The sequence below is a fragment of the Lethenteron reissneri genome, chromosome 33 (genome assembly GCF_015708825.2).
Source record: "Lethenteron reissneri isolate LAM-NWPU_2019-01 chromosome 33, ASM1570882v1, whole genome shotgun sequence".
NCBI classification, from domain to species: domain Eukaryota; kingdom Metazoa; phylum Chordata; class Hyperoartia; order Petromyzontiformes; family Petromyzontidae; genus Lethenteron; species Lethenteron reissneri.
This window is the reverse complement of record NC_083811.1, coordinates 5,321,667-5,344,456: the sequence shown is the minus strand read 5'-3', so window position 1 is coordinate 5,344,456 and position 22,790 is coordinate 5,321,667. Positions and strand designations below refer to the sequence as shown.

The following is a 22,790-nucleotide window of genomic DNA, read 5'->3' as shown; positions in this document are numbered from 1 at the left end:
AGCAGTCGAATGCTCTAAACGCATCTTGCTAAATGTGGAAGGAAAAACCGGAGGACGCGGATACAGGGTTGGGAACGCACCCACGACCTCCTGTATACCAGGCGAGGTAGTTAACATCTCGCCACTGCTGCGCCCTAACCAGGCTCAACCCAACAAGAATCAAGTACTGTACAAATAGACTTCTGAGCGACTGTATGATGAGAGGAGGGGCAATGTCAGGGTGGTTTGGTCATGGTCCAGGGAAGCCAGTGTTGTCCTTTTCATTGCCAAATCGGGATCCATTTTAAAAACCGTAAACGGGTGCCGCTCAATCCATCAGCAGGTCGTGTGTGGTGGGGATAAAGTGGTGGGTAACACCCGCCAGCATGGAAGAGTAGGCCAACATACCCTCCAGAGGGCATCTCTAGGAACGAGCATGAGTCGTGACCGTTGCTTCCAGCGTGGTTGCATGGTGTGTGGGAGGGAACACGTGCAGATGGAATGCTGCCGTGCTGGGCGCTATGAACTTTGAAGACAGCTGTGCCCAGTGAAGTATTTCACTTTATTACAACAATGTAGTCACAACACACGTCCCAGAAATATTAGAACGTCGAAATTCGCTTAGTACCTTCCAGGAAGCAGCTCCTTCAATCAAATTTGTTTTAAACAAATGCCATCCATTAGTCATACGCTGTTTAAATATTAAATCATCTGAAACAATAACAATTTACAGCCCTTGTCAATCCACTGCTAAATGAATGCCTCCCTATGCTGGGTTGGCGATGGGGGTTGTTTGACCATACTTCACCGCCATGGTCCGTGCAGGTGGGTACAACGGAGGTCCAAGACCGGTTGAGAAATCACCTGCCACTCGCGTTAGCCATGGGCGAGAATCTAACTTAGGGTTGCGGTGACGCAGGGTGCCAAAGCCACTGGGCCACCGAAATTCAGAATTTATGTAATATTATAGAACCGTTATTGCATCTACAACTAATCACGCATGTCCCGACTGGCACGTTGCGACAGCACGGCCAAAGCTTGATTCCTAAGAGAAAAAAAAGGATCCCCTACAAATGATGACGTCATCCTGCTGCTGCTCTATTTAAGACCGGGAGACAGCAGAGCCTCACCATTCTGGCGAATTGCCCGATGATGATGGATGCAATTACCAGCGAAACGCGTCGTACTCAAAAACTGTAAATGTTGTGGTTTCACGCTTCAACACACCGGTGGGCTAAAGCGGTGAACTATTTGTCTTTTGTCAACGTGACACTTTTTTGCTGATTGGCCGTGTCGGGTGTTGGAGGGTTACGACACATTTATAAATAACGCGATCTGACCCAAAAACGTTGATTATGAATCCCCTATAAATGTTTGGTCGAAGCCAACCAAGGCGCGGGCGGCAGTGGGTGATGCTGCGGTGGTTCCTGCAGAATCGGCCGACGGCTGCGTCCGCTTTTCGAGCCCCCGTTGCCCTTTGCGCGAAGCCCAAACGCCGGATTAGAAATCCATCGGCGGTGTTGCTGTGCGCAAAGCGTGGTTACATCGCTAATTTTTCGATTTAAAGCTTTCGTGACTGCAGGGATTCATCTTCTTGGTTCTTTCGGTAAAGTCACGTGAAGACGGCTGCTTGCGTTGTAGCCGAAACGTCGTGAGAATTATTTTATTATGCTTTATCTTTATTATTTTATTACTTCCCTTCTACGTGACTTTACCGAAAGAACCAAGAAGATACATCGCTATTATGCAGAGGGGGGGGGGGGGGAGAGGGTGGTGTTTAATGTCGTTCTAAACAAAAAAATGTCAACACGTTGAATGCTGTTGCTTTGGAAACGGGTAAACACGAAGGATTGCCGGCAGGGCCTTGCCGTGAGCGCTAATTGCTCGCTCACGCCGGTGGGCGCAGGCCAAGTGGACTTAAATAATTAAAGCCACCTTGGTTCCACCGTCGTATTTGGAAGTATTTTACGGCTCAGCGATACATAGGCAATCCCCCGCCTTCAGCAAAATGGGGTTCAACAGCAGGCAGAGAGAGAGAGAGCGAGAGCTGTTACCGGTACCCTACCAACCTCCCCGCCCCCCTTCCACCATCGTTTTTGGATAACCATTCCTTAATGCGTTGCACCTGCTGTGTGCATAGGGAGCCCACGCATGGGGCAAAACACTTCACATGGCTGTGAGTGGCACAAAGTCGACTTTCATCGCAGCGCGTTTGCAGCGAGCGGGGGCAGCACCCAGTGCGGTCTGCAGCACGAGTTGACTGGTGCCACCTGAATGAAGAAACTGAGCCTGAAGACGGAAGCTTGTGTTGCCTCCGAAACGTCGTGATTTTTATTTTATTTTACTTTTATTAATTTTAATGTTTTACCTATGTGACTTTACCGAAAAAACCTAAGAATAAGAAACTGAGCGCCAAATTTCGATTTAAAGCTTTCGTGACTGCAGGGATTCATCTTCTTGGTTCTTTCGGTAAAGTCACATAGAAAGGGAAGTAATAAAATGATAAAACTAAAACATGATAAAATAATTCTCACGACGTTTCGGCCACAACGCAAGCAACCGTCCTCGGGTGAAGACCAGGTCTGTCGGGGAGACAGCGTCTGAGTGAGAATTATTTTATTATGTTTTATTTTTATTATTTTATTACTTCCCTTCTACGTGACTTTACTGAAAGAACCAAGAAAACTGAGCGCCAGTTTTGGCACGCACGGCACCCTCTCGGCGCTCTCCGTTGCGAACCTCCCCCCTTCCCCCCTACCCCTTGTTCAGATGCTGGCAACAAAACGTGCACGCGTACAAGACCGCATGGCGTCCCCGTGCCATGCGGATCGCGATGGGTTTATTTGACCGTCCTTTAAACAACGCTGGTTCATCGCGGGTTTGGCGAACGTGCGGAATGTCGAGTTGGGAAGCATAGAAGTGCAGTACAACTGCGGATTGTGCTGCGCGGTCCATTCGCGGTCTACCACGCGGCCCTGGTGGGACTAAAGGAATGATGACTAAATTTCACTTTGGGAAAATTTTTACTTTGGAATTTCATGTAACTGGCCAGATCGTTGTCAATTGATCATATTGGTGGCATTGGGCAGTGCCATGGTCTAGTAGTAGCGTGTTCTCCGCTTGTTCAAGAGGTTCACGGTTTGATGTCCGACAGCCCCCTTGATTATTGCTGCGAGTGTAAAGATGACGGCAAAACTTAGCACCGTCTGCCTCGGAGTGGACGTTAAAGATCCTCTGACGTCGTTCTCAAGAGTAGGCCATTGTATGCCGGTGTCAGGGTTCACATTTGAAACATTTGAAAATAACAAAATATTCAATGCCCAAGGTCACTTACAATTTAAATCATCCTGGTCTCTTTGGTTCTCACCATTGGAACCTCATTTGCCAGTAGCAAAATATGATAATTGTTTTTTTACCCTTTTATCTGGCAACAAAACTGACACCTTTTTTTACAAGCAGTCATGTTTGCATTGACCACAATACCTGCAGCCGAAATGCAAACAAAAAACACAACTCTGATAATGTATGCATCAATTTCAAGGACAGTGCATACATTATCAGAGTTTGCATTCCGACTGCAGGTATTGTGGTCAATGCAAACATGACTCCTTGTAAAAAAGGTGTCAGTTTTGTTGCCAGATAAAAGGGTAAAAAAACAATTATCATCTAGGGTTCTCATCCGTTTTGACACAAAACTCGAAACTTGTTTGTTTTATGCTACTTGTGCTCGCCATAGCATCATCATCACCAACATCAGCCACGCTCAATCCACTGCTGGATGAATGCTTCCCCAAGGTGACACCATATGTCAAGTTCCTGCGATGGAATAGGCAACACCGTAACAGCCACGGAGGGAAATGGAACTGGACCGTGGCCTTTAATTTGCCCACCGAATCAAAGAGTTTCATCGGAATGTTCAGTCATAGCCGAGTGACTGGTAAAGACCTGGCTGGGCAGTATCGCTGTGTTTTACTGGAGCATGACCGGTCATTAGAGCGTTGTTTTTTCTCGTGAAGCCTCGAATGAACCGAGTGTGAACTCTGCAGCTGCGCTCCTTGCAGCGCGCATGAAGATACGCAGAGCGACGTATTTCTCCGCTGGCAGAATGTTGTGTTTTTCTTGAGCGATTGTCCCCGAAACGGGCAATCCTTCACACGCGTACGTTGTAATGTGAGGAGGCGTTGGAGAGATTGATACATTTTCTCCATGTGCCCCTTTGCGACGGGAATATTTCCAAACTGCTGCGTGCTGGTGTTTGCATATTTTCTCGCAATTTCATTATTGCCCCCTTCGCTGCTGAACGTCCTTTGACAGGCAGGGGGGTGTCGCTATGGTTCCAACATGGAGGAGTCATAATTACAGAGTGCGCGTGAAAAACGTCACTTTAGTCCGCGTATGGATAGTTGCACCCCACCTCAGGTGGAGGTGGGGACCTGATTCGTGGCCCGAAGCAACGGATATGGCAGTGCAAAGACCAAGATCCCCCCCATGTCGCCTTCATAGACTGTTAGGCAAGTGTGCAATTGGCACCGACCAAGGCCGGCAGGGTGTACGAGAGGGTAGTATGGTCAAGCACCACGCTCAAGTGGTCCTTGTGTTGTTGTTTTTTACACGCCTTACCAGGTATTCATTTGAGGCTGAGTCGACCTACGAGCAGCCCAGGATTCATTGAGACGTTTACCATAGACCACTGCCGATAGGAGTACGCACGCAGCGCGAGGCGCAGGCAAAACGTAGTGTGATGGCTTGTGGCCACATTCCATTCTCAGCAGGTGCCCTTGCTCGGTGACCTTTGCTCGGTGACTACCCCGTCGTGCGACTCGGCCAAGGTCACTCGTGCTGCACACAGTTTCGTCCGCACAGACCTGTCACGCTTTGGCTAGGTACGGTGCGAAAGAAGTTCTGCATAGTACGTCACACAGTCGTGTGAGAATCGTGGCGGTGATATCGCGGTGAGATTTAATGGATAGCGCGCTGGAATTACAATCCAGGGGTCACCGAGTCGATCACGTGGCATGGCAAATACAACAATTGGGCAAGTTTCTTAAATCCGCCCTCACTCCCCTCCTCCTCCTCTGTCCACCGAGCAGTGTAATTGGAAACACCACAAGTTAGTCGATCAGCAGCTGGCGTGTGGTGGAGCAGTGCGGGTGCTCGCACAACATCCAAGACGGTCTGGCCAGCGTGAAAGCGTAGGCCAATGTACCCACTCGAGCAGTTCTCTGGAGCTCCTCCCTCGAGATGAGACCTTTTCTTCCAGCGGTGAGCAAGCAATTGCAGGGGCTGCACCTTTGACCACCTTTACATTTCTGATCACGTAGAGAGCTCGTCTTCCCATTCAATGTGACGACTGCATTTTTTTTTTATTTACATCGGTGTTATTTTATTTAACGCACGCTGCTTATTTAATTCCCTCCCCCCCCCCGCACGTAATGGAAATGTTTGTTTTGAATGCATAATCCGCGAGCTCTGCGCACGTCGGCAAAAAAATGCTGACGCTCGTGTCGCGCCTTTCCATTATTGACGAGCCACGCGTGTCCGTCGCCCGCCGTGTCATTTTGTGACGGCGCCGCACCTGCTCCGGCGATGAAAACAACGCCAGGCCCCAGGTTGAGTGCGCAGACGGGTTCCGTCTGGAGACGGACGGCTCTGTCGTCGATACAAAAATGACGATTTTTGGAAAGCGGTGGTTTGCTCTGCGTCGGAAGGGCTCACAGCTGAGGCCACGAGTGAGAGTGTGTGTGTGCTTGGTGTCGGCCCTTGGCGCCGTTGTGCTTGTTAGGCCGATGTCATTCCGATTATCAATTCGGCGAAACTGCTGTGTGCTGCGGGTTCGTTGTGACCGCTGCTGACACCATGCTCTTGTTTTTTCGGTCCAATTAAGACGCTCTCGCAGTGGGGCCCCCATGTCAACTGCTGAAAACGGAAAAGAATTCGCCTTTTATTGTCGCCAATCATTTGCATTCTCACGTTACTATTCCACGCTGCGTTCTTAGACAGCGTCCCAACGCAAGGCCTTGCTAACTTGACTTTTGAGAATAAGGGAATAACAAAGAAAATGATATAATCTATTTAAATACAGTACCGATATATAATGTGTCGTGGTTCTATAGATGAAAACCTCACATCTGTTTGCCACTTATCCACTCTTCCTATTATTTGCATAATTTAATCGGTTGAAATGTATCGTATATGTGCGTTGATTCTCACGTTCGAGGCGTACACAGACAACGTTATTTATATTATCCACCATTATCTGCTGATAATGACTCGTCGTTGATGTGTTCTGGAAGTGGCAGCAATTTCGTCCTGCTACCCTGGGGATTATATCCAGAGATAGCTGTGCAGATAACAGGAGCAACTTCCACAGATGAATGCGGATATCAGGATCTGCATGCAATAGAGCCATCCACATGATCGCGGATGAGAGGCATTTCACCCAACTACAAATTATTATTGAAACCTGTTGTGCTCTTCACACTTACTTATGGCCATTTAAACAATGCACGTGCACACTGTAGATAAGCATTCAATTACTTTAAGTAATTAACGCTAATTTTGGGTACTTTATAAACAGTTTCCATGAAGACGAACATTGAAATAGCTAAATAATAATGTTTTCCTCCTCGCTACTCCCTGTATGTTCGTCCTTGGCCGTGTGGGTGTGAGGTGGATGGAAACTACTAGCCGCAAAAACTAAGCCTTCCTGCGTAAAGTAAATTTAAAAAAAACACGGGGGGGGAAAAAAGTTGGCATTGCGTCAGCGTTTTCAAAAGAGGCAAAGCATTTTGACGCGCGCGGTCGAGGGCTCGTCGGCCTGTCGGCCTGTCGCTTCGGCTGCGGCCTCGTCCAAGCTTCAGCTCTCCCGGAAGACGTCGCGTCAGTGCGTGCGACTCGGGCTGCCCGAAGGTGGTAGGGCTCGAATCAGCGCGGTGCAACATCACGCGTACGCACGCGCGTGCGTGATGGCACGCCGCACGCGCCACTCGTCGCCGTGACGGCAAGCACGCGGACTTCGATGATTCATCGGCGGTATTGGTTTTCCGAGCAGGCATAAGGTCCAAACCCCCTTGAATGTATAGCAGCAGTAGTAGTGTGTGTGCGTGCGTGCGCGTGTTCCCATCGGGTACAAAGCATTGCCTGTTACACACCAGTGGTCGTAACTACATCATTATCAGCTCGGGGGTGGGGGGGGGGTGATGCGGCAACCGGTCAGGTGGTGACCCAATACTGTTGAAAACATCTCATGGTGGCTGTCAGAGGGAGCCCCATCAACTCGCAGCTTTGGCCACCGGGGTATGGCACGGCAGTCCCTCGTCTCACTCTCGTTACTGTGACACACGCATGCATCCATTGGAGTGGCCGGGTTGTGTTGTTTGTGCCACGTTTTCGGCAGCGCCACAGATTGGCTGACAGTGTACCGAGTGCGAATTGCGATAAATATTCGCAATTCTCGACTTGTTAATCTGATGTTTCTGACCGTATTCTTACAAACAAATTATACAGCATTTGTAAAAGCATTACACTTCTATTTAAGTTACAGTTTCAGACAGCGCGGTCCTCATTTATCAACGGTTTGACGATACATTTTACTTAAACAATATAGACATTCTACTCTTTGGTTCTTTCGGTAAAGTCACGTAGATAGAAAAAATAACGAATAAATAAATCACGACGTTTCGATAACAACACAAGCCATCGTCATCAGGTGAAACAATCCAGCAGGCGGACTGCTGAGGAGGAAATGTAGCGAGAGAGCTACTGCCAACCAAAGGTTATAGACGTTTGTGGTGGCTATATACGTCGTGATTTATGTATTAGTTATGTTTCTATCCTACGTGACTTTACCGAAAGAACCAAAGAGTATGAATTCCTGCAGTCACGGAAGCTTCAAATCAAGATTACTATAGACATTAATTTTGTTTCTAATACGTGTACAAATCAAATGGAGAAAACAACTCCATATTTTTTAGAAGTCCCGTGGTCCTTAAATGCAGTTAAAAAACATCACGGTAGGTAGGTGGGGGGGGGGGGAATTTTTATTTTATTTTGTTTTGAAATGCAGACGATACAAAGTCTGTGCCCTCGTTCAAGGAGGATAGGTTCTAAACACGCGCACACAGCCTCCCGTTTCGTACGCGCACCAAACATTGCCCCGTGCCGCGTGGCCCCATCACTCGCCCGTCTCCACTGAAAGTTTCGAACCGACTTCTCCGAGACACGCGCCGCCCAGCGCCTTGCGAATAGCGCATCACCGGGGGGGGGGGGGGTCCTCCAGGAGCCAATGAGTCGCCACGGATGGGGAAGGGAGGAGGCGGCTGGATTTTTGGTGGTCTGTTGGAGTGGGGCAGGGGTGGGGAGCCACTGAGGCGTGGGATGGGAGGAGGAGGAGGTGGGGTCGGCGGAGGGGAGACGTTAATGATTACTGTGCGCGGGACAGCAGCAACTCACTTTGCGTGCTTACTAAATAGCTGGGGGAGGTGGTGGTGGGGAGGGGGGCATAAGCGATCGACGAAACGCAGGCAAGCGGCTTGGGTGCACAAACCCCCTATCAAGCGAACTAAGTTTAGAACAAAAAAATCAATGAAATTTTAATGCCATTACATTCTTAAAGAGTTCCTCGGCGCGTGAGCTTGTGTCGGGAGGCGTCGCTGGGAGTTGTGCCCGGACAATGATGGTCGAGCGTGCACTAGCGAAGTCATCCCCGACGGCTCCTACGCACCAGCCGCCCGCTTCATCCGCTGCGCACTGCAAGATGGTTTTTCGCGCAATGGGCAGGGTGCTAAGGTGAGTGGCGTCTCGAGGGCTCCCGACGCGTGGCTGTGTAATGCCGGTTGTTGTAGTTGTAGTAATGATGACGACGGCGACGATGATCATCGTAACAATAAGAAGCACAATCTGAATGTAAACTACTACGGGGAGGGGGGGAGCGGCATGATGTCGTGAGTGACGCGTGATGGACCAAGTCAAGTACTTTTGTGTCGTTCGCTGTTTGTCAAATGACATTTGCCCGATGCAAACCCGATGATTGACCGCCGCTGCCGCCGCTGCTGCAATTGTAAGGACAAATTTTGCATATTATTAAACTATTTACTTGCTGGTTAAACGTTACGCCCGGTGGACACGTCCGGAGGTCCATTCGTGTCGGGGGATGCCTGCGTGGTGTCGTGCGCTCATGTTCCACGCGGAGACGCGTGAGTTCCCACAAGACGTCTCGTGTCGATGTTGGCAAGTTGCAGGCAGATGTTTAGGTGAGTCTTTCGTGTTGCGTTTGAGTTGAACAATGTGTTTTTAGTTTGTTACACGGACGATGCCGTTCAGTCGGTTTCCCCGAGTACTTGACGAGGGAGAATCCGTGGTGCGTGAGCAGATCGACAAAGCGCAAGAACATTCACGTTGGTAGGGTCATTAATGCGTATTCGCCTTTTTAAGGTTTTGTAATAGTAAAGTCACGTAGAATGGAAATAATAAAATAATAAAAAATAATAAAAATAAAACGTAAGAAAGTTATTTTATTATGTTTTATTATTTTATTATTTCCATTCTACGTGACTTTACCGAAAGAACCAAAAAGATGAATCTCTGCGGTCACGAAAGCTTTAAATCGAAATTTTGTAATAGTGTAAAAAAAATTTGGATCTTCATTTTGAATGTTATTCTCTTAGGTCCCTAAAAGTTGGTCCCGTTTGGAGACATGCGTAGCGTCGTTTGTATGATGTTTTAACGTACGGTTATAGCAGCAGTGGTTGGTACACTGCGCTGATACACACCCGGTGACGAGACTTTGATTCTTTGTCACAGATTCTTATCACTACTTCACCCAGCAGCAGATTAACATTCGCACTCTAATAATAATGAGTAAATATTTGTGTTTGTGTTATAGACGTAAAAACCTGCTGTATGGTCCTCACTCTCTCTGTCGTCAGTGGGATTATTTTCAATCCCTGTTCACACTGGCATCACGGCGTGGGGCAGAGTTAAACATAATGATGAATCATCATATTTTTAAATCCTTTATATTAAGTTCACTTGCTTGCTTGCTTTCTTGCGCGCTTACGACCGTGCAAATCTTTCGGTCGTTTGTTAACCCCACTTCCCGTGATCCAATCGAGCTGACATTTTGCACACAGACTCGTTGTGCGTGACAATTTATTTTCGTGAAATTTTTGTTCCAAAATGTTACACTTTTTAGGAATTTATATTTATTTACCAATTGCTTAATGGTGGCAGGCAATCATCTGACCCATAGGTGGCAGCCATCTCAAGCGAGAGGACGAGAGGACTCTAGCCGCCACGCATATAAAGGATTTATAGTGAAAAACTTTGTTTTTACGGGTTAATTTTTAAAAAATTATTATAGACTTATTATAGACGATTAAACATGCTGCATGGTCCTCACTCACTCTCGCTCTGGTCAGTGTGATTCTTTTCTGTCACACTGGCGCGATGCAGAGCAAAACATGTCGCCTCACGTTCTCAAGGATAAGATTTCCTTAGAGAAACTACACACACGAATCAGGAATGTGGTCGCCTCCGAGGTGTGTCAGCCCCCCCTACCCCCCCGGCTGAGGGTGTATTTGCGTGTTTGTGCCTGTTTAATCTGCAGCGAGGTGTGCCACCGTAGGAGAGAGAAAAAAAACCTCTGCAGGGCTCATTAACCCGTTCGGCGGGTTTCACCCGAATGTCACTCGGGCTTTTTGGGTGCTCCCTTTGCGTCTGGCCTCCTCAAACACAAACTGTGCTTTGTGGGGTGTGTGGGGGGACACGTGCTCGTTTCGTTTTGCTTTCAATGTCGTCTCTAACGCCAGGGCGTTTTGGTTGCACAGAATTTCAGACTGTACTTACAGTTCGAGAGACACGTCAAACATGTCCGTAATCATCGGCGTAATGGTGAAGTGTGTTTTTATTTTTTAGTTATTATTGCCCGGGGCATAGCACGTTAACCTGTTGGGGCCGTGACTGAGATGGAAATAATGTATCCACCTTGCTTGATAAGGGAGAAATGCTCATTATATATCAGGGTGACTGGTGCGCTCGGACGAAATGACCTTTTCATCCAGGCCGAGATGGTGTTGGGGCTTTCCATGTCATGCGTGTCAAAAACAATCTGTAATTTAGTAAAAACAACAACAGATAATTGGCTTCAAAGCGCCACCCCTGTGTGTTTTGCTGTATCAGGATGATTGTACATGTTTTACTGCAGTTGACGAGTTGATAAAACCGACCTCTGATGTGTCGCAAATGATTTCAATAGCCACTCTGTCTGTGTGCCATACCCCTTTTTCAAAGACGTTGGCGATCATGGCTTTCGATGTCGTTCTCTCCACGATGTTTGCTCAAGAACGTCGTGTTAGATACTCCCAGTTGCATCCAATTGTTCAAATTGCCTACGTACTTCCCTGGCTTCTTGCACCTATAATTTTCCCAGTCAAAACGCGTTCATTTTCAGTGTCCTTATTTTCTCATTACATGTCCAAGAACTCTTAACTTTTTTGTTCCATAATTATTCGTATTTATTTTCTTATTGTGTACCCTGCTATCTATAATACATTTACGTTACTCATCTTGTCTATCCGTGAAATGTGTAATGTCCTCCTTAAAAACGCATCTCTTGCATCTAGTTTGCTCTGTAGGGTCTTTGTACTCTGGTTGTACAGATTTCACATCCGTATGAGAGACCCGTACGCAACACTGCTGTATTCTAATTCGTGTGGTTTCAAAAGCCACGACATTCATAGTAAGCTTTTATTTTCATTTGAACTCTCGGTGATGCATGCCCGCACGTGGTTAACGTTCCATGTTGTACGTTCCGCGTGCATTGCATTGTTGTCACTCGCTGATCAAGATTGACATTCCAAAAAAAAAGAGACTTTAAGTCTCGTAATTTTTGTTCTTACCTGTTAAAATAAAGTCCCGTCAATTTTTTACTAATGTGCACCAACATTTGGCCATTGAGGAATGCCCATAGAGCGCAGGGGGTGCATTCGGCTCGGTGAGCTGCGCTGCTCTGAGCCAAACGTCTCATTTTTGGGTTTACTCCATCCTTCCTTACCAAACCACAAATGGCCAGGATGGTGACGTATGGTCAAGCGGCCCCCATGACGGACACGCCATGCCGAGTTTGGTTCCTGCTCACGGCCAGCATTAATGGAGAATATCTGAACCGGTTCTGGGCCTCCACGAGGTCAACTCTGCCTTAAATGAGTACCTGGTGCGCTTTGTGCATGTTGTCACTGGAAATGCAATGGTGGTCGGCGCGTGGTGCTGGCCACACGACCCCCTCGTACGCCACACCGGCCGCCCTTAATAGGTGCTCGCTAACAGCACTTGCACCGACAGTCCGTGCTGGCTAACAGGGCTCGTGTATATAATGCCATCGTAATGACTCCTGCCAACCCTTGGCGCCCAGGCGTGGCCGGAAGAACGAGAAGAAGAGTGCCCCCGAGGAGCGACGCCTCTACCTGGAGCCCGACTACGTGCGGGCATGCATCACCGAGTCGGAGCTGCGTCCGCTCATCACCTTGCCACCCTCCATCGAGCTCAACGAGTGGCTCGCCACGCACGGTAGGGCACGCGGCGGAAGGCCCCGCGCCACATGAAGGCATTCCAGCGCGCGTCACGTGACAGCAGGGCAGCTGTGCTCGCTACACACAGAGCGAGGCCTGTGGAGAGAAAGTGAAAATCGTTTACTTTTTTGGACGAAAAAAATGTTTGTTCTGGTATTCGGTGGTGGAGCAGTTGGTCCGTTGGCAATGGGGTCGCGAGAGTTCATTGTTAACATGTAGGGGGGGGGGGGCACGTGTGTAAGTGCCCACACGCACCATCCCATTCGGTGGTGTAGCTGTTGAGTGGTGCAGGTGGTGCGACTGCAGTAGGACCGATGATGGGCCCAGGAGGGGCCCCAAATGCCAGGCTCGGAAGAAGAGAGGAGGTTTTGGGGGTCCCCGTTTCATTCCTCACATTACGGCCCAAGCCAACCCGTGCTGCGCTACCACTTCCGTTGTATTCCCGTATATTATTATTTTGTTGCATCAAATTGAACAAAGTGCCTTGAGGGTTTTATTTAAGTTCGATAGCAAGCACTTGTGCCTAATGAGACATTGGTTAAAAGTTGACATGTTTAACCTAAGCAAAATTTGGAGGAGTACATTTAAGCGAGGGGCAAAAAGTAATGATTTGAGGCAAATGCATGCGTGATCGGTACATGATCGGAGTATACGGTGAGGCTGGTGAGGTGGGGTGTGGCTCAGGTTGGGAGTGGGGGGGGGGGCACATTCTATCCTAAATTTCATTAATCTGGCAAATTATTTTCTCAATCATTAGTTTAGGGGTCCTTTGGAATTACATTTCATTCACATGAACTCATCTTTCTTTACCCCGTTTAAAGTTACAGTGGTGTTTTAAAATAAGCACGTTTTACTTTTACATATATAAAAAAATATACAGCGGTTAGGTCGAGGCTGAAAGCGGCGATTTATGAAAACAGCATTTTTAGGAAAGAATACAGCCGTGGGCGATGGTGCTCACTCTGGTGCCCAGGGTCTGTTTGCAACATGTTCTAAGTTGGGACATTTGATGAGAAGAGTTGTAGGTGGCTGAGTTTGAGAGAAAACTTCCCGCACCCCCACCCCCCCCCCTAAAGTAAGTCCACGATTTTTATCGCTCGATTCCATTCCGGGTAACGGATGGGCGGGGAGTGCACAACCCTGCAAAATACAACCGGCGCGCTTGTGTGCACTAGGCAGTAATTGTTACACACTTTCTGTGGTGGATTGCTGTCCTCCGTGCTGCTGCACCAACATTAAATTCCATGCCAGATGGCTAAAGAGAAACAAAATTGCTTTTGCGTCACCGGGAATTCAAAGATCTAAACGAATGGCCTAATAAGGGCACGAACATTTTTCCACCGTGCGCTCCAAACAGCGTTTTAACTGTTGCCAAGAATTCCTGTCCACTTTTGGTGGAAATTGTTTACATGGATTTGTAGATACTTTCAGGGACTTAAATGCATGTTTGCGTTTTCCCCCAGGTCATTTTCCCCTGCTGGGGAATCTTAATTTATTTCCTTTATTACATAAGCCTGCTGCTACTGGCGTGTGCCGTACAGCTTATGTGTTCAGTTCTTTAAGTATGAAAACGCATACAAAGCTAACTACGTCTTTTGTATAAACAAGACTTTTTAATGTGTTCTTAGGAATGTGACATTTCACTGCATCGCTTAGCATTGTTTTGTTAAGTCACGGAGGGAAATTTTGCAACTTGTTGAAAGGGCAAAGATAAGCCGTTTCCTTAAAAAATAGTTTAGTAACTTCTCCTACGTAACAAAGAAAACCCCCTTGATGGTATCAAACACCCTGTCATTATTTTGCTGTTATTGAATACAGCATTCAACTCTATATGGGGTTAATTCAATGTCATTTAAAATGTTCCAACTGAGATCAAAATGCACCTGTTACCATATTGACCTAATTTAATTCAAACTCGCCTTCATGTTATTCATTTTATAAACTCATTGCGTCTCTGTGTGCGTATAAAAATCATGACCACTTGCGTAGCTTTAAATTCCACTACAAACAAAAATGAATTTCGAATTTGGGGACGATCCAAACTCCCTCTGATTGCGAGCTCGGACAGAGGAGGATGCACTGCTGCCCCATCCCATGACACGTGACACTGAGGCATTGAGGATGAAGTATATTGACTTAGGAAGAGGGAGCCATTGAACAAAGACTAATTACATTGACGAAACGCCCGTTAGCATATCGTGCTTGTGATGGTCAATCGCCTCATTCGTGGTTCAATTCTAATCTGAATTAAGCCACTCTCTCGCAGAGTCCGGAAATACATACATACATCGCCTTAAATCATTATTTACGTGTGCTTTATTTTATAGCTAGCTTGTTAGCTCGTCCTAGGACAGAAGCTGTAAGATTAAAGATGTAAATTTAGGCGGGAGGGGGGGACAATACGTAGATTAACATAACATTCTTAAACTAATGAAATGTGTATGGAATTGAGTTGATGTTTATTGTTGTTGTTGTTAGGTCTGCATACAGTAGAACCCCGCTTAACATTCACCCTTGTTAAGGACTAATCGCTTCAGGACGGGCCTCCATAGAGCCAAATGTGTATAGTGTAGTGTATAGTGTAGTGTATAGTGTAGTGTATAGTGTAGTGTATAGTGTAGTGTATAGTAGTGTGTAGTGTAGTGTAGTGTGTAGTGTATAGTATAGTAGTGTAGTGTATAGTAGTGTAGTGTATAGTGTAGTGTGTAGTGTATAGTAGTGTAGTGTAGTGTGTAGTGTATAGTACTGTAGTGTATAGTGTAGTGTATAGTAGTGTATGTAGTAGTGTGTAGTGTAGTGTATAGTGTAGTGTATAGTAGTGTATAGTGTAGTGTATAGTAGTGTATAGTGTAGTGTATAGTAGTGTGTAGTGTAGTGTATAGTAGTGTGTAGTGTAGTGTATAGTAGTGTAGTGTATAGTAGTGTAGTGTATAGTAGTGTAGTGTATAGTGTAGTGTGTAGTAGTGTATAGTGTAGTGTATAGTAGTGTAGTGCCTCCATAGAGCCCAATGTGTAGTGTGTAGTGTATAGTAGTGTATAGTAGTGTATTGTAGTGTATAGTAGTGTATAGTGTAGTGTATAGTAGTGTATAGTGTAGTGTATAGTAGTGTATAGTGTAGTGTATAGTAGTGTATAGTAGTGTAGTGCCTCCATAGAGCCCAATGTGTTTGCTTACCGACCGTTCCCCTGTTAACGGCGGGCTGTTGTATGTCCAGCTAATATTATTTACTGCATTGCTTAACCATGTTTCTTTTAATAATATGTGTTTATAATGTTAGTATCTTTATGTATTAATATCCATTGTTTAAATATTGTAAAGCACGTTTTTTAGGTGAAAAAGGGTAATTTTCGATGCTATTGGAACGAATGAAGCCTTTAACGTGTGCTTCCTATACTCGCTTAACGACCGGTTTCATGGAACCAAATGACCTTCGCTAAGAGGAGGTTCTGCTGTAAGTTGTACAGTGGGAGATTGGTTCAAATCACGACTGCAGCCACTCGAGGCCACTGGCATTCACCGCAATGTGAGAACAAAAGTCAACTGCATTGTTGAGTAAAATTGTCATGCTCAACTATGACGATTCGTCGATTTTCTTTTTTGGTGGGTGACTTATTTGTATACGCAATTGATAATCTGTTAATACAATGCAATGTATCAGAACATTACAATTAATATAATTCTACTATGTACAATCCTGTAAATTGTCAGCTGTACTGCACATTTTCTGGCATACTCGTTGTCATTGAATACAATGTTATAAATTCGTATTCGAGGTGTTTTGTATGGCTCTATCAACACCCTGCTGAAATAATCAAATTGACATAAAAGTTGATATATTTGCTTAATCGAATGCAACGGTCAAAGTGTTTTTTTGTCGTCCCCTTACGGCTGGACCCACGGTGTGCCTTGGCGCGCAGTCACAACATTCTTCGGACACGTGAACCTGCAGTACAGCGCCATCTCGGAATTCTGCACAGCGGAAACCTGCCCGCTCATGACGGCCTGCAACGTGTAAGTCCTCCCTGGCCTCCACCCCCCACGTGCCCTTTCCCGCCTCTCCTCCAATCCCCTCTCCCCACCCCGTCCCTTGAACACTCGCCGAAATCCAAAACGCCGCCCCTCCAGGGTGCCCTCGAATACCACGCACGCTCGCAGGGTCACAGTTGGTGACAGCAATATCTAAAAATACGCACGCACAGCCTGGCGCTTAATTTCTCACCGCCGGTGAACTGGAGTGGATTGCACGCGACCCAAGGGGGGACTCCACAGGCGTAGCGACGAGTATACTGGATGTGGTGTGCCGGGTGTGGGAGTATTTTCCAGGTTGCCGACGACATTGATCCTCGCGCATTGCGTCAGGGTTGGTTGGGTCGTGACTCCGCGTGTGCAAGGTGTGTGTGCCGCCTTTGAAACGTGGCTGCCAATATGCTCGCGTGTCCAAAAATAATTCGATCCGTGTTTGTTGCACGGAGAGTCCCATTTTAGTCGCTTAACGAGCTACGGTCTGCAAGGGGAGATCCGTGGTTCATCATCAGCACAGAACAAGAAGAAACACAAAGTTGTTCAATACGGAGGAACGGGCAACAATGGAACAGAACACGCGAGGGGTGGGGGGGGGGACAGACAAAAATTGTTCTTTGAGAACAAAAATTAACAACTTGAACTGTATTCTTGGTTCTTTCGGTAAAGTCACTGTAGAAGGGAAATAATAAAATAATATAAATCAATATTGTTTTATATTATGAAACAATATTGTTTTATATTTATACTATTAAAATATATATATTATTTTTATATTATTAAAATATATTTATATTATTAAAATATAAAACAATATTGTTTTATATTTATATTATTTTATTATTTCCCTTCTACGTGACTTTACCGAAAGAACCAAGAATATTAATCCCTGCAGTCACGAAAGCTTTAAATCAATATTTTACTTTAACTGTGTAAATAAGCAAATAGTACCGGAAAGAAGCTCAATAGTGCCGTTATTTACGAGTAGTTTTTGTTTGATAAAAAATAAATGCAGTCCTGTTGAATCAATTTCCAATCGCAAATCAGCTAAGCAGGGCTGGGCCTGGACATGACTCGAGTGGGCGAACATGCGTATAAAACAAGATGCTAGTAGTGGAGAGGCCAGTGCAACAAACGCCATTGCTGTACTGTTCTTTATGCACTTGCAAATACCCCCCAGTCTTTGCCAACCTGCACTGACCAGCATAGTGAAGTATGGTCAAACAACCCCCACGACCTGCCCAGCATGGATGGTGGCCCTAATTCAGCAGTGGATGGGCAAAAGGGCTGTACGTACTTGAGATAGTTTGGGTAAAACGTATCGCCATCGAGAGCTCTTTCTCAGACACAGATTTCGATTTAAAGTTTTCGTGACTGCAGGGATTCATCTTCTTGGTTCTTTCGGTAAAGTCACGTAGAAGGGAAGTAATAAAATAATAAAAACAAAACATTAAATAATTCTCACGACGATTCGGCCACAACGCAAGCAGCCATCTTCACCTGAGGACGGCTGCTTGCGTTGTGGCCGAAACGTCGTGAGAATAATTTTATTATGTTTTGTTTTTATTATTTTATTACTTCCCTTCTACGTGACTTTACCGAAAGAACCAAGAAGACAGACACAGATTACCAACATTCCTTTAATGGGTGTGCGTTCTTTTAATGACCTTCTAATGTTCCATTTTCTGATCTTCAAACTCGAAGGGCTGCTATAAAATGGTAGCCGAAATACCTTTTGAAGCCCAAATGGTGTGTGAATGGGAACAACTCCATGTGTGAACTCAAAGTTGGGCCACATGCCTTACTTGATCTCTGGAATGTGAAACTGTGTAGGGTTGACTCCCACACTCACTCTCTCCTGGCTGCCTCATTTCAAAGCCGAGTTGTCAAATGCAATCATTTTATGCCCCACGTACTTCCAGGGTAGAGATGTGGAAACTACTACACCGTGGCTACATGTATATAATCACGCGTATGTGTGTGCGTGCGCATGTGGCCGTGTCTGTGTGTGTGTGTACTGCTTTACAATCCGTGCAGCGCACATTTAACTTCCTCCTGTGCAAATCGATGGAAATGTTATTGCTTCTCTCTCATGTGTTGAGACTGCAATAGAATAGGTCTGAGACTTTTTTCCAGTTTCAAAATTACGAGAGAGAAAAAAACGAGAATGGGGGCTTCTTTTCTTGTTCTGGCAATAAAATGAAATGTTGAGACGTTCAAACACCAAATAGTAGATAACCCCTTTTTCAAGGCATCAAGTCTGCATTAACCACACATTGTTGGGCAAAACATGCAAACAAACATGCTCTGATAATATATGGATTGTCTTTGAAACCGATTGGCCTACACCAGAGACCCTTTATGGCCTAGTCTTACCAAACAGTCGAACAGTACAAAGGCAAAGCAAGTATCAACGTTGATTTGAAGCTTTCGTGACTGCAGGAATCCATACTCTTTGGTTCTTTCGGTAAAGTCACGTTACCGAAAGAACCAAAGAATAAGTATTAACGTATTCCTATAGCTCGGGTTGAGCAGTTATATTTACGGGACCTTTGCCTTGAAGCGGGTATCTATTTGCTGTCTGAACATCCTTCACACTAAGTTTGATTGCCAGAAAGTGTTTAAATCCGATGGTAATTTTTTTCCATAAATCAAATAGGTGTTCAGTGACAACAGAAGTTACCCTTTGTGTTGCAGACAATACTTCTGGCAGGACGAGAGGGGGAAGAAGGTGAAGTGCACGGGTCCACAGTACGTCGACTACGTCATGTCGTGCATCCAGACGACGATCACCGATGAATCTGTTTTCCCGACAAAATACGGTGAGCTTGGACGATTGCGTTCGGACCTTGCGGGCGCATGGACGAAGCTTTGCACTCAAATGATTGGAGTATCGTCGTGCCACTGGTACTGCAAGCAGGGGAGCGATAATCTAATAGCCCTTTGGCAGTGAATAAGTAATGCGATGCTCATTTTTTGAATGCCCTCTATTTATCCAGGGAACAAAAATTTGAGTGACGAGACTGTTTTTGGAGGAGGGTCCTGCATTGCGATGTTTGACCACTTTTTATAATTAATGTTTGGCATGTGGGAGGAAACTGGAATGGTCTGGAAAATTCACGAGTACTGCCGTGCAGATATATTCAAGAATTAGCTTGTTTACTGCCATCTCATGGCCATCTGTCGGCTCCAGCTGACTGCACCTGGTATTTCCAGGCAGTCTGCGATCTGAGTATTAATGAGGCTCCACTTTTCTTAGCTTTCCAGATGTAAAGAGAGTTTGGTCATGTTGGTGATTTAAAAAGAGATCCTCATATTCCAGAAGGGGTGCAAGTGAATTAACCTCGTCAACAAAATAACCGGCAAACCGTTACTACCGCGTAGCATTTCACGGTTGTGACTGTATATCTCGCCGACGGCTATCATGGCGAAACACTACGTGGTACAACTCGAAAACCTATCGGAGAGCTGGGCAAACAGATTATTGGGCAGCTTACTTGGGGCGGCCGCGGCATCGACGATCGATCGACTGACGTGCAGCGATTGCCGCGTTGCCTCCCTCTCCCCTGCCTCAGGCCGAGACTTCCCGAACTCGTTCGAAGCGGTGGTGCGCAAGTTCTTCCGGTTGCTGTACCATGTGATTGCGCACATCTACTGGTGCCACTTCCGCGAGACGGTTTGCCTAGACCTCCACGGCCACCTCAACTCCGTGTTCAGCCACTTTGTGTGCTTCGCGCGCGAGTTCAACCTCCTGGAGCCTAAGGAGGCCGCGGGGCTTGACGATCTGGTGGAAGCCCTGTGCAACGCGCGTGCCGCTCGCAACCACGGCAAGGAGAGATGATGGGAGCAAAAAAAACGTCAATCGCGAAGCCGAGACGGACGGCCGGGAAATTTCCGTCGCGCGTTAATCTATTCAAGTGTGTGCGCTGGCCAGGCAACTCCTGACCTGCTTCTCCCGGAACCTGCGAGTGACTGCCCCCCCCCGAATCCTTCTCGCATCACCATCTCTCTCGGTTGTGAAGCCTTAACCGGGACGCAGCTTCAAGGTCACGCTCGTTAAAACTGCAAAACTTATTCATCATCCTAATAATCATCATCGTATTTGATGAACCTGGGCATTTCTGGTTGTAGGTGACATCTTGAACTGATATTGAGGGGCAGCGAATGGAATACTCCTCCCAGAAGTCAACAAATATCCGTTTTGCTTCCTGCATTCACAATGCAAAGTAGGATTTCGATTGATCGTTTCATTTACGTAACTTCCTGTTTTGTCATGCAAACAAAGATGTAGTAAAAAGCACAAAATAGACCACCCCTTCAGCAACGGGAAAAAATGATTGGTCCCACACTTTTTCACAAGCACCGCACAATTGTATTCGCCGCTTGTTGCCGCTTGCTACGGTTCCACAGGGAGTGTGCGTGGGGAGAGTGAGTCACGAGCCGGTGGCACGGAGAAAGGTTTGCAGGAAGCACCCGATGACCTCCTGGGACTGGCAGAAAGCTCCTCGTTGAGTTCCACTCTCACGACCGCTTCAACAACAGCACCTCCCGCCACTGCAGAAACAACAACTGTCGTGTACAGCGGGGCCGCAGGTGCCCAGTGCGCAGGCGGTGCAACTGCACGGGGACCCACGGGCTGGTAGGGCCCCCATGCACCGGGCTACGAACGGTGGGATGAGGAAGAATTAGACCCCAATTTCTTTCCGTGCACACCAGAGGCCCATGCCAGCCGCGTTACGCCACTGACATTACGTAGAACTGTAGCTTGGCAGTGGTTAGGTAGACTGTCGCATTCTAATTCACTGAACCAAACTGACACTTGCAGTGTACTGCAAATACGTCGAGGCATGCTGGATCCAATATTAACGTCACTTCTGGAAATATGAATGAAACGGCATTTCTAAATAGGCAAGTAGTAGTGGCAATGCCAATTATTTACGTAGGAAAGCCTTGCTGATCTGAAGGACCCTCTCTTTGGGAGGGTTCCTGCAGTGGGAGATATTTGACCGATGACACCATGAGAAGAAGAGCGTTTGGGACGTTGGAGGGAACACCGGAGCCCGGAGAAACCCACCGCGTCTATGACCGGTTAGCAGTCGATACGGCCGTCTCTTTAAGTGGTTGAGAGGAGCGTCGCCCTTTTGTAAGTTGTTTCTGTAACAAGCAAAACAAAACTCGCTCCGAAACGAATGAATGTCGTGCGATTATGCTGTACTTGCAATGATGCTCTTGTGTGCATTTTTTGAAAATGTACAAGCACTTTACTGAGGTTCGAACCAAAGCCATTTGTTACTGCGTAATGAGACACCGAGCCGGTTGGTTAAGTTATGCATTGTTTTATACCAAGGAAAACCACACACACTGCCTGGCATCGTGGCATCACCGAGACTGCGAAGTTTGAACTTGTCCAGAACCTTTTTTCTTGCCTGAAATGTGAGCAGTATGAATTCCAACTGCAGTTCTACTTGGTCTCGAGATTTAATTTGTAGATTGGTCTTCCGGCATTTGTATATATTTTTTAAGGTATTTAAAACACGTACTGTCGCTTTTTTTGTTCGATTTTAATTCTGTTCGGTGTTTTAAAGTTAGCTTATTTTCCATTTTATCCGCAAATTCGACATCTCTCTTATCGTCGTTGTTAATTTGCACTGCCTTTCTTACACCTTCTCAAACTATAGCAATTTAAATTACTGTAAATGGACTGGCTTTACGAAATGGTAATTGTTATATTTTTAAACAAAAACTACTGCTATGAGTGGTTTATTGTACAATAAAGTTACATATAAAGCACAAAATACGAGTGTTTTGTCGTAATTTTCCTGCATAGCTGTGAAAATGTAAAATTATAGAATTACGGCACACCAAATTTGAGTGAGCATAGGTCTTAAATTAAATATCAATAAATCCTATCGCGCAAAGGATGTGTCTTGTACATAACAGACCAACATGTGTATGCACAAATGCATGTGCATTGACATTTGTAGATTTTTTTTCAAGTCAAGAGCCTTTTAAATTATTGATATATATTTTATTATTTGAGCAAAAACAATGCAAATTGACTTTCGCTTATACTGCAACAGTTTGCATTAGGTATTTGTAATGTTGATGAAAAAATAACATACGTAGACACCGTTAAACGTATTGGCATGGCTGAAATAATCAACATCACAACTAGGGTATTTAATTGCATTGATCTCTACATTTATGGAGCGATTTAAACCATC

The 22,790-nt window shown here is 46.0% G+C and overlaps 1 protein-coding gene across 5 annotated transcripts in view; it reads left to right on the top strand.

Annotated features, from left to right (window-relative positions):
* Nucleotides 1-22,513, top strand: part of MOB2 (MOB kinase activator 2) — a 53,406-nt gene extending 30,893 nt beyond the window's left edge. For 2 of the 5 annotated variants that reach the window (XM_061564393.1, XM_061564395.1), the window contains exons 2-5: nt 12,389-12,543; nt 16,464-16,557; nt 19,264-19,388; nt 20,142-22,513. In XM_061564393.1, coding sequence (XP_061420377.1) covers nt 12,389-12,543; nt 16,464-16,557; nt 19,264-19,388; nt 20,142-20,407 — 640 coding nt within the window. In that variant the 3' untranslated portion in view covers nt 20,408-22,513. Of the gene's footprint in view, nt 1-8,459; nt 8,767-9,083; nt 9,231-12,388; nt 12,544-16,463; nt 16,558-19,263; nt 19,389-20,141 lie in introns of those variants that run through there. The other 3 variants (XM_061564394.1, XM_061564396.1, XM_061564397.1) reach the window with 3 other exon arrangements.
* Nucleotides 22,514-22,790: the final 277 nt, after the last annotated feature.